This window comes from Poecilia latipinna, unplaced genomic scaffold, assembly GCF_001443285.1.
Source record: "Poecilia latipinna isolate Pla-1442-1.1 unplaced genomic scaffold, P_latipinna-1.0 Scaffold271, whole genome shotgun sequence".
In the NCBI taxonomy this organism is placed as follows: domain Eukaryota; kingdom Metazoa; phylum Chordata; class Actinopteri; order Cyprinodontiformes; family Poeciliidae; genus Poecilia; species Poecilia latipinna.
This window is the reverse complement of record NW_015112887.1, coordinates 280202-291476: the sequence shown is the minus strand read 5'-3', so window position 1 is coordinate 291476 and position 11275 is coordinate 280202. Positions and strand designations below refer to the sequence as shown.

Here is an 11275-nt window from a genome sequence, read left to right as displayed (position 1 = left end):
AAATATAAATTCCTTCCTTTTTCCCCTGTTTTTCTTTTTTTTTTTTTTTTTTTTTTTTTTTTTTTTGCCAGGTGATTAACAGTGAGAGTTTGACCTCACCGTCTGAAGATGAAGAGTCTCTGTGCCAGACTGTGCCGGTCCTCGGGTGCCAAGCTGCTGTCTTCATACCCACCCAGCCTGCCAGACTGGCCATCATCCACCACACTGATCTCAGAGGCAACAAAGCCCTCACTGTCTTCGATGTCAGCATTAAAAAGATGAAGTACAAGACGGAGATCCAGGGTGAGCCCTGATGTTTAGCACAATGACTTGGAAAATGCTTTGGCTCTGAACTCAGATCATTGGGAAACAAAAAGTCTGTTAGTGAGTCATCCAGGAAAAATGTCTGCGTCACCGCGGGAACGGTTTGGAAATCTTCCTGGCACCAGTATTTTATTTAGCTTACTCTCATGGCATGCAGAACATTTTTATTACTCGTTCATTGGATTTAATAACAACAATTTTCAGTGCCAGTGATGAGCTTACTTAATGCTCATCACTGGCTTGATAGTTCTTCTTTTTTTTTTTTTTTTTTCCAGGGTGAAATGGCTGAACGGCAAACAGTTTGAATAATTTGTTTGTGTGGGTTAGATTATTCCTCTAATCCACACAGGTACATACACACAAGAGTCTCGCTTAGCAGCTTGCACCTTAACCACATAGTTTTTGTATTTGCATTATTATGCCTTGTTGTTTTGTACAACAACAAGGCATAATAACGGCTAAAATGACAGCAGACCAGTGAAAAAAGCAGATTCCATAGAAGAGTGAGTTTGGAGTGGACGAACTTAACTGGCCTACACAAAGTCCTTATCTCAACCCAAAAGAACACTTTTGTACTGAGTTAGAATGGAAGCAGCATGCCACGTCTTCTCCTCCAACAATATCTGACCTCATAAGTGCTTTCTGGGATAAATGGTGAAAATTCCTACATGCTCACCACTATAACTTGTGGAAAGCTTTTCCCAAACATGTTCCGGATGCAAGGGGTGGGTCAACATTATATTAAACCCTTAAATTAATATAATAAATTCTAATCTCTTTAACAACTTTAGTCCAGCAGATGGAGTCCTTCCCCTTGACGCTGAACCTCTACTCATCACAAATCCTTCTGGAGGCCAAGAACAGCAACTGCATAGTGCTGGCAGCCAGGGAGGAGCTGTGGGTGTACTCGCTGAAAGGAGCCGTGCTTGCTAATTTCAAAGATCACGTCATGCCCATCTCCTCAATATGTGTGGTAGGCTGTTTTTATTTGAAGTTCAGAAGTCCAGTTGCCGAATTGGTTTGAACTGGTGGAAGCTTAGCATTGAGTTATGAATTTTGTTTTGTAGGACAGTTTTCGTGTCGTCACGGCGTCTCAGGACCTCTCCTTACGAGTGTTGACGTGGAAGAACGACAAAGACGGCGGGCTCACGCTGGAGAGTCAGTACCACTTGCTGGGAGGCTCCCACACAATGTCCAGGTTAGTGTCTCAGTCGTAACATACCACCTTCATCTACCAAGAAGTCATTACCAAGGATGTCCCAGCCAGATCTGTTCATGCTTTGACACCATTAATGGTTAGCAAAATTAGTGTCATGTGCCTTGAAAACTCACAAAAAGTGCTCTACAATAACCTACAGTACGTCACCAGTATTTCATGGTTTGAATTGGTATTTAGACTTTGTTTTCCCCACTTAACTCATTCTATAGTGGTGTTCAAGACATTAGTCTCATCTTTTGTGACAGATATTTTTGCCCATCTCCTATTTATTTAAATATTTTTTATTTTATTTTTGACAGAAAAAGGTTTCTTTAAGAAAAGGCCTTTTTTTAAGTTATAGTTTCTAAGTAGTTTCAATTAGAGTTTTATCTATGCATTGCACAGCTCTTCCTGAGCAAAGTATGCATAAGTATACTTACAGACAGTAAGCTGAAAAGGCCAATACAATCTTCCTCGCTTACTGTAAATCATTGTGAAAGGTAAAAACAAGTTTGCTTTTTTTTTTCTTTTTTTTTGTAATGTGTATCACATATAAAACATTAAAATCGGCTGTGCAAAACATTCCTGGCTAGTTAGAATGTGTATCTATTTGTGCGTAGTGTTTATACATCGCAGTGAAGGAACTTTAGCTCACTTTTCTTTGCATAATATTTTAAATTCAGCCATATTGGACAGCTTTTAAGGACCAACTGCTTGCTTAAGCTCATGCCATATTATCGCAGTTGGATTACATCCCGACTTTAACTAGGCCATTCCCAAACCCACATTTTGGTTTTATTTAATTACTTTTTTTTTTTTTTTTTGCGCCGTTCTTGCGACATTAAATCAACGACAACATATATCACGATAGACATGTTATCAGTATCAGTAGGTAATGCATCTGATAAAATATTCAATATATGATTATTGGATTAGGACAGTAATTACTGCCGACCTCTGGAAGAGTACATTTATTCCGTGTTTTTGATTGCTGCGTGTTTCTCTGTTGCAGAGGGTTCACTCACGTTGCCTGTGACTACGCCAGCATCGTGGCTTCAGTAGAAGGAAATAATGGGAAGGACGTTCTTAAAGCTTACTCTTTCACATCTTGAGCGTTGCGGCCCGGCACAAAGACCAACATGCGCTGTACAAAACCTTCTGACATTTGATTTTATTATGGACTCTTATGCTCTTTGGTGGGTCTGCGGTGGCAATTAACAGGAATGTAACAACCTGCACTGTGGTTGTTAAGAAATGATAAATGACTATAAAATAGTTTGTATTTTGAATGTTCGTTGACTGTGGGGTAGAGCAAGAAGAGATGAGTGTGACCAGGCTTAAGGCAGAATGTTTTGCAACTATCTGATTTGTTCTTTGAAGTGTCACCTAAACTCTACTAAGGTAAAGTTCTGTTTTGTTTTGTTTTTTTTTACAATATGGCTTTTGACGTATAAAAAAAATGAAATAAAATTGTCACAAGGCACAGAAATATGTATTTCATGTACAGTAAGACCAGCTGCGGTCATGTTGGAGGGAGCGGAGGTTTGGCTCTCTCCTCCTCCTCCACAGCCATAGACCTCAGGTCCAGAAGAACACACCTCAGGACTGCCGCCATATTCTTGCACAGTTTCCCCTCTTCCGTTGAATTAATGGTGATCTGTTAAAATCAACATTCAACATAAAGGTAAACAACACTTGGTGAGACAATCCACTTGCGGTCCCAGGTTATCAGGTTTTACACTTTCTTACCCAGGTGAATGCCTTGATCGCTCTATTCAGAAAAGCTGTTTCAACCTCCTCCGATATATTCATCATATGAGCCATGCAGTTGAGTATGCAAGTTACTGTTTCCTTGGGTGCCTGACAAGAAATGGCATGAAAGTTTAGCTTAAAATGTTTTTTTGTTTGTTTTTTCCCCCTGTTATGTCTGTAGTTCAGAATAGCCTCTTACCTGGCCCAGTTTGTTGAGGGCAGTTTTAGCATCTGTGTTGCGTGGATTCAGGACTTTAACATCTTTGATAGAGATGATTGGCTCTTTAAGCTGCTCCAGCCATGACCACATCAATCCAGTCAGGATGAACGGATCCCGCTCTGTGCAAAGTCTCTCCCATGCGCTACCCTGATTCATGTCCTCCTGCACACATTTCAGCACTAACATCAGCCCCTGCAACATTGCAGGTTTGAATGCGTCTTTGGTGTAATGGATTTTATGATATTTTTTTCTCCACAATGTGTTGCTTTATCGTGAAGTGGAGGAAAAGGATGCATGGTTTTCAAAAAAAAAACAAAATGGTGATTGCATTAGGTACAGAGAAACTGTGCAGAGTTGATGGAAGGCTGTTGGAGCTAAATACAGGAAAATGCTAAGAGAAAACATGTAGAAGCTGTAAAACACTGAAGACAGCAGCAGTGACTCGGCATTCAGCAGGACAGTTTGTATCATTTAACAAAATGTAGAAAAGCCCAAGGAATAGGAATAGGTTTACAATTACAAATGTGTTTACTATTATACATTTGACAAACTTCAGTATGGTAAGTCAGTTACCTGCCAGGCCAGTACTTTGGACTTATGCTCCTCTTCTCCTTCAAGAAAAAGGTCCACTGCCAGTGCCTGGGCCACCAGCAGCCTCCTGGCCTCCAGAGACAGCTCAGACTGCAGTGTGATGAAGGGAAGTGCTGATTTCTCATCTTCTGTATCTTTCGACTTTACCCCATTCATTGCCAACTCCTCTCTCTGCTCTGCCTTCCACCTGGACAGCATGTTGCCCTTTTTAGTTGGCTTCTCATTTCCCACCGATTCGCTGCGATGCATGGTTTTCCTTTTCAGTTTCTTCACCACAATCGTTCCATCTTTCTGGCTTTCCTCATTCTTGATTTGCCAGAGCGACCCTGTCGAGCTGTGGGAAACATCGGACATGTTCATGTTCTGACCTTGCTTGTGGCATGAGGGGAGAGTTGTCTCTGATTTGGAGACAGAGTTCAGAGGTTGCGTGAGGAGGTTTAGCTGCGAGCCCAATCGTCTCAAGTCGGACTCACTGTAGCTCAGACTTTTGCGGTGGTAGAAGATGGGAGGCTCGTGGAAATGCCTGGGTAAGGTGGGTGAACCGGGCAAGCGAGGCTCCTTTGCAAATAATTCAGGCCCCATCTTTTCAATGAGACTGAGAGTCATTTCAATTTCCTGAATATCAGGGGCTTCAAGAATGTCTTCCTCAATCACCTGCCGGTTTTCTGCAATGTCCACCAAGAGGCCACACACTAGATGTATAATCTTGGGTAAGTGCCTCAGTTGCTTTCTCTCATTGCCATGCAGAATGCGTCTCTGACGGTTAAGGTACTGGGACAGGGTTACAGGTTGGGAATGAGGCTTGGCGTGGGAGAAAACAATTCTTAACGGGGCAAGAAACTGGACAAACTCTCTGACGCACTGCAGCTGACCCCGGGTTTGGATGGAATTGGGCCGTTTGGCTCGAACGTACAAAATAGCCTGGTTCGCAGTCATCCTGGTTGCGTAGGCCAAGAAACATGCCAAGAGTACCCCTGGAGTGAGATCAGGAAAACTTTAGCGCAATGCTTTGATCTGCATGTGAAAAATCACAGTGTGAAACAAACTCTACTACAAACCTATACCTGTTCTGCCGAGTCCAGCATGGCAGTGGACTGCTACCTTCCCTTCCTGCACTGCAAAGGACATGACCTTGACCATGTCGAGAATGGCGGTAAGGTTGGTCACTCCGTAGTCACTCCAGCCATAATTGTAGAAATAAACTGAAATGGCAACATGAATTTGCATTCCCCGTTTTAACATTATACATGTATGACTGAAAACACCTCCAAGAGAAAGCATTCTGACTTACAAAGTCCCTCTTTTTGAGACTACATGCTTTGAAACCACAACTTCAAACCTTCCAATCTGGAAAACATTTTTCTACTTTGGTCTGACAAGAGCATAAGATCTTCATAATAATTGGATCTTCCTTGTTTTTGATCCCACTTCAGGCAGACTCTTAACTTCCTGTTGCAATTTTTTTTTCATTAAACATTCTTCTCACAACTAGACTTAAACAGAGAGGGAATATTTCACAGATTAACAATGCTATAGCGGTGTTTCTCTTGAAAACCACAAAATTGTGAGTACTACATTGGAGTTCACTCTCATATACCTATAAAAAGTAAAATCCGGGAAACTGATCATTTTAAGTGGTCTCTTAATTTTTTCCAGAGCTGTATATTTCAAAATTCCTGCAAAGGTGCGTACTGTTATTTTCCATGAACACTTCGGGGTTGTATGAAAATCCACTTTCTGGTTCCAGAGGATTTCCACAGCTTGCGTGTTCTCCAGGTAGCTGTAGGTTGATCACTGTTTTGATGCCATTCCTTCAGCACAAGAACAAAAAGCAGAGCACAGAACACGTCACTGTTCTCGTTTCTTCCGTGCTTTATTCAAAACGTTCTTGTGCTCAAAGCCATAGATTAATGATGTGAATACCTTTTGAACTGATCAATAATGTCATATTTCTGAATGAGCTCTGTTGAAGGTCGAGACATAGCAAGAAGATTGTCGGTGACCCTAAAGAAAGCAAAAGAACAAAACTGTCAGCAACTGTATGTACAGTACAGATGAATTCAAACTTTTCTCAGTTCATCAGATATATTTTATTTAATTAACAAAAATAAAAACAATCATAGTGCTGTCACAATGACATGTTTCAGATCACTAAACACAAAGATTACCACAGTCTGACGTTTGATCAATTTCTTTCATTAATGTGCTAAAGCTATCCAAATCAACCTGGTCCCATGTGAAAAAGTAATCTTCATATAAAAATAATAAATGGTTTTGATGCCATCAAGTGCTTTATTTAAGATATATATATATATTTTTTTTACATTGCTGTGGTTGAGTGTTGGTTCACTCATCTTCATTTCTTAAATTCTACAAATAGGCCAAAGTGTGGCTACTTTTTTCCCCATTAGTAAATTACATCATCATTTCAAGATAAAATGTTTAAAACATTATTAAACTCAAAGCCATAAATTAATGGCTTTGATAACCTGTATTTTACCCAGGTTATCTTTGTCTAACATTCAAAATTAGTTTGATGATCTGAAACAGTGGGGCAAAATAGCAAAGACAAAAGAAACCTATCAGGGAGCAAATACTTTCTAACGACACAGTAAGTCATAACATACCAGGATGAATAGAGGCCTCTTATTGCTTGCTTGTCCTCGCTCCAGTGGTTTGGGTTGTCATACTTGCAGTATTTCCCTCTACAGCCAAGTGAACATTGCATATGTGGGGGAAAGACGCCTCGTATTGCTTCTCCTAAGAAGGTGTATTTTGCTTTGGGGGCTTTTACTGTCAGGGTGGAAGAAAAAGAGAGAAATCAGTTTAAACCAGTGATGTCCAAATTTTTTCCCCGTGGGGACCTAAATCACCAAGTTAGACAGTTGAAAAAGTTGAAATAAAAAACTAAATTTCTTGTGATTTTTTTTTTTTTTTTGCTTTTATCCATTCATTAATATATTTAACAAAATTAACTAATGAAACAGCCACGTTTCTTGTGGAGAAGTAGTCTGCAAATTGTTGCTGATCCAAAACATAAAAGACATGTATGTAATTTTTATGTCATTGGTGTCACTTGTTTTCATTTTAGAGCCAGAAAAATAAAATAGTCTCCGCTATAGCAACAAGAAAGGAGCACCCCAGAGCTTGCTGTGTTTAACCATGTTTAAAGGGGGGCGTGGACCTTATATTTACTAAATGATTTAAATAAAAGTACAAATATAGTTAAGACTAATACTTTGCATTATATCTAACATCTTTATCCTGTAAGATTTTATTTGTCTGTGAAAATTCTCACCCTAAAAAAAAACTGTTAATCTGGATTAGCTGGAGATGAACAGGCCACATTTACTCCAGTCTTAAAATTGTGATCTGGGTCAATTAAAACCATTGAGAGGGTTGCAAATGGTCCCTGTGCTGCATTTTGGACACCCCTTGTTTAAAACAAGGTTTGAGAACAAAAGTTACAAAACAATAATGTTTTATATCCAAGGTGGCCATTTTGGATTTTGAGGTTGGACCAACATAGAAACCTCTGATCTTCCAGTTTGAATTTTTAACTTTAAAACACTTCTATGATTCTCTTCTGTTTTATTGATCTTTGTAATAAAATACAAAAAAACTGAAAAAGTCCAAGTCTGGTCGCAACGTTGTCTAAAAACCTCTGTCCAGTGTGCTTGGAAAAATATGTATTTAGAGAGGTAATACTTGTTTTGAAAATAATTTTAGAACCACCTTGATCAACAGTTGTGGTGCTTAATAATTAAGGTCATCAGAAGTGAGAATTATCTAATCCTTGCGTTGGCCCTGCAAGTTCGTCAACAGGGCATTACAGTAAAAATAGCAAGAGATGCACTAATCAAGCATTTAGTGACTGACACAGATTTCTGCTTTGGTTTGAGGGTTAAAGAGATGATTCTAATTTTGGATGATCCCCACATATCCCTTTTAACGGTTATAAACTCATTTATGTAAACTTTATTTTCTTTAGCTAAAAATTAATCAACGTTGTCAGGTTCAGTGATAGAGGTAGTAGTTTTCAATCGAACAGAAAACGAGGAGATTGCAAGACAAAGTGGATCAAAGAACAAGATGTTTGTTGATGATTTAACAGACTGAAAAAAACATATTCAGTTTAGAGATCAAAAGTAAATTGGCCAACTGGCCAATAGATTGGGTCAACACTAAACATAGCTGCTATTCTAGTATGTTTCTATTTCATTTGTTTGAAATATTTTGACATGATAAAAGCACAGGTAGCTCTTGGGGATCATACTGAAGTCATTGGCTGGTATGTTTTCAAGTTTTATTTATCCCTACTTACTGTATTCCATCAGAGATTCTCCTCCCGATCTTCCATGGAATGCCATGCGAACATTCACTCAGACTGATGGTCATAGCAGAGCCTGGAAAACCAAAAGCGCTTTGTTATACTGTTTAGCACATTTTCTGATTTACATACAACAAATGCTGTTAAAATTGTACACAACAAGAGACAATTTTAACAGCATTCTCTGTGTGTAAGTCAGAAAATGTGTAAAACTATAAATTGGCTAAACACCAGTGTGAGGCTGCTAGCATTCTTTTATCAGCATCTAATTTTCAAGTATACCTGTGTTGCATTTTAAGCTAAAAGTGGCCATGATTCTCAAACCAATAGCTGGAAAAATATTAAGTCTTAAACAGAACAAACAGAACAAAATTAAAAGAAATACAAGCAAAGATTTACCTTTAGAACTTGGGAGGAGCTGCCAGTGGCTCCAACCTCAGAAGGAAAACTATCCAGTGCTCCAATTGTCGACTTTTCTGACATCATTTCTCAGAGCTCTGACGCTGTCCTTCCCACTTTGCTCTTTAAGAAGTCAATCTTGTGGCCTCATTGCCTTCAGATTATCTCCATGTCGTGAGACAGTGCGGCACAAGTGAAGCTATGGATTCGGACTCCTCTGTAAGAAGCCATGACAGATCAAGAGATCAAATCAACTGCAGAATGTGGAGAGACTGCTGGCATTTTGACTATTTTGCTTAGCACTGTGCTAAGGTTCTGCGTGTCTCTCTGACCCCCTGAGGACATTCTGAACCTATTTCTGACTCCTCCCAGATTAGACCACTAATCTCATTAGGTCAAGTTAAAGCAAAAATGTTCCCACTCTTCAAGAAAAATGTCAGATTTACATTTTTAAAGGGCTTGCTTACATTTTGGATAATTTTTTGTCACTTAGCCAAATGGTAGATACATTAGATTCTTAAATTATTTAATCAGATAAAAACATATTATTTACTGAACATGGCTATAATGATAGACATGACAGAAAGGTCGAAGAATTTCTTATATCAGCACACTAAAGCTGACCTAACAACTGCAATGTACAAATTGTGTCATCCTAGTGATGTAGCACATAGATCAAATCTCATTAGCTTACCTTTCACCTTACTAAAGCAGGTTGGCTTCAGGTGATTGCAAAGAGATCAGTTTACTAAGTAAAGCATTTTGAGATCTCAAAGCTAATAGTCCTCATGCAAATTCAAAACTCTGCTGAACATTTCATAATAATGAGGGGAAACATGACATCTAAACATGTTTGCACTTCAGTCAGAAACATGTTTTTTCTTAATGACAAAATAACAAGCAGAACTTTAGTATATTAAAAACCTTAAATCAGCTTGGAGATTGAAAGAATACCCTATCATTTTTTTTCCAGACATGGTAGTACAAAAACTTAATTTACATTCACTTTTCAAGAGTATATACCTTATCAAGACTTTTTCATATTATAACCATAAATGTTGGATCTTATTAGTATGAGTATCTGACTGACCGACACAAAGACGGGCATAACTGTAAGGTGAAAGAAAAATTATACATCCTTTTAATTTTTTTTTTCACAATACTTGGGGCGTATCTCTAACAGCATGGAATATCTACAAAATAATATTTCTGCAGATTCTTCTTTGCAAAATAGCTCAAACTCACTCATAGAAAACAGTTTCCCTGTCCCTACTGGACAAAAGCATTCTCTCATAACGATTCTGTGACCACTGGATTTAATATTTTCATTGTAATGTATAGTTTGTTTTCAATATAACGTTTTGTATGTGAACCATCAAGTTTGATTTTGATCTCATCTGACCAGAGCACTTTCTTCCACAAGATTAATGGATTTATTTTTGCCAGTCTGCCATACAGGTCAAGTTCATAGAGACTAATAGATTTTGTGTCAGCGGATTTAATCTCTGGAACTCCTCCAGGATAACATTAGCATCTTGGATGTTTCTTTAATTAACGCTCTCTTTTGCCTCGCCTACGAGATTAAGTCCATGGCAATGTTGTCTTAAGTTTGTTGTGGCAATTCATTCTGTTTTCAGATGAATGATTCAACAGCTCACCAGAGATGCTCAAACTATGGATATTGTATTACAACCTAACAATTTTTTCATTATCACATTATTTATAGTAATTATTTGTTTGATAATTTTATTTAATTGTTTCATTATTGGGCCTCCATAAGTTTCCACTAAGATTAATTTTGAAATAGAAAAGGATTCTCCAACAGATGGCGGCAGATATGCATCTGTCCACTGCTAAAGAGCCAATCTGCTCGTTCTATTTCTGCGACAAGCGGTTTTGTAGGAAGATTTCCGCGCTCCACATAAGCACGTCTCCAAGGCCTTGTGGGACATGAGTCCATATTGCGTTGCAGTCGTATTACTTCCATCTCGACAAGGACTACAATTCCCGAGAAGCCCTGCCAGAAGGTAGGAGACGTCTTTCCCAGCTGATTGCGTAGGTGTCTGATTTCGGCAAACTGACAACAAGCTAGTTGAAGTACCGGAAAAGGAAAGATTATGTTTTCAAAATAAAATTGATAAGTTATGCTGTTTTTGAAAGATTATTAACTATAGAAACAGTACATATGTATTTCATTAAGCTAGTGTTTTAATAGTGGTTTATTTTGACATAAACCTATATTTATAGTTTAAGTCTTCTTATGTACTGTCTGATTGCCTACTTTAGCCGAGTATACTCTTATTCTGAAAGCAGGAACCACAAGTTGTGTCCTCCCGGTCCTGTATTGGCAGTTGGTCGGGCTGAATCACTTCCACAAGCCGGTGGAGAGGTGAGGGGAAGCCTCAGCGCAACACTATGGAGCGTTTCTAAGACATAACAAAAAAGCCGGCAGAAGAAAATACAGAGAAAATTAAACAACTAC

The 11275-nt window shown here is 38.7% G+C and overlaps 2 protein-coding genes across 2 annotated transcripts in view; one reads left to right on the top strand and one right to left on the bottom strand.

Annotated features, from left to right (window-relative positions):
* fbxw12 (F-box and WD repeat domain containing 12) overlaps positions 1–2787 on the top strand; it is a 9026-nt gene extending 6239 nt beyond the window's left edge. The window contains exons 7-10 of the mRNA XM_015033546.1: positions 72–282; positions 1095–1276; positions 1371–1501; positions 2514–2787. Of these exons, the coding sequence (XP_014889032.1) occupies positions 72–282; positions 1095–1276; positions 1371–1501; positions 2514–2613 (624 nt within the window). The 3' untranslated portion in view covers positions 2614–2787. The remainder of the gene's footprint in view (positions 1–71; positions 283–1094; positions 1277–1370; positions 1502–2513) is intronic.
* A 190-nt stretch (positions 2788–2977) lies between these two features.
* ptpdc1b (protein tyrosine phosphatase domain containing 1b) lies at positions 2978–11166 on the bottom strand. The gene is made up of 11 exons (XM_015033545.1): positions 11075–11166; positions 8794–9010; positions 8389–8470; positions 6692–6857; positions 5988–6068; positions 5757–5875; positions 5129–5266; positions 4047–5038; positions 3453–3635; positions 3251–3361; positions 2978–3158 (listed from the first exon to the last, which is right to left on the bottom strand). Exons 3-11 carry the CDS (start codon positions 8432–8434, stop codon positions 3024–3026), a joined length of 1971 nt encoding a protein of 656 aa, XP_014889031.1. The 5' UTR covers positions 8435–8470; positions 8794–9010; positions 11075–11166; the 3' UTR covers positions 2978–3023.
* Positions 11167–11275: the final 109 nt, after the last annotated feature.

What these genes read in the sequence shown, in the direction of transcription:
- ptpdc1b (XM_015033545.1), bottom strand. Translation starts at nt 8,434, where the DNA reads ATGGCATTCCATGGAAGATCGGGAGGAGAATCTCTGATGGAATACA. An exon ending in AGAGGCCTCTATTCATCCTG is followed by an intron (nt 6,069 to 6,691) that starts GTATGTTATGAC and finishes TGCTTTCTTTAG; the next exon opens with GGTCACCGACAATCTTCTTG. An exon ending in TGCTGGACTCGGCAGAACAG is followed by an intron (nt 5,039 to 5,128) that starts GTATAGGTTTGT and finishes ATCTCACTCCAG; the next exon opens with GGGTACTCTTGGCATGTTTC.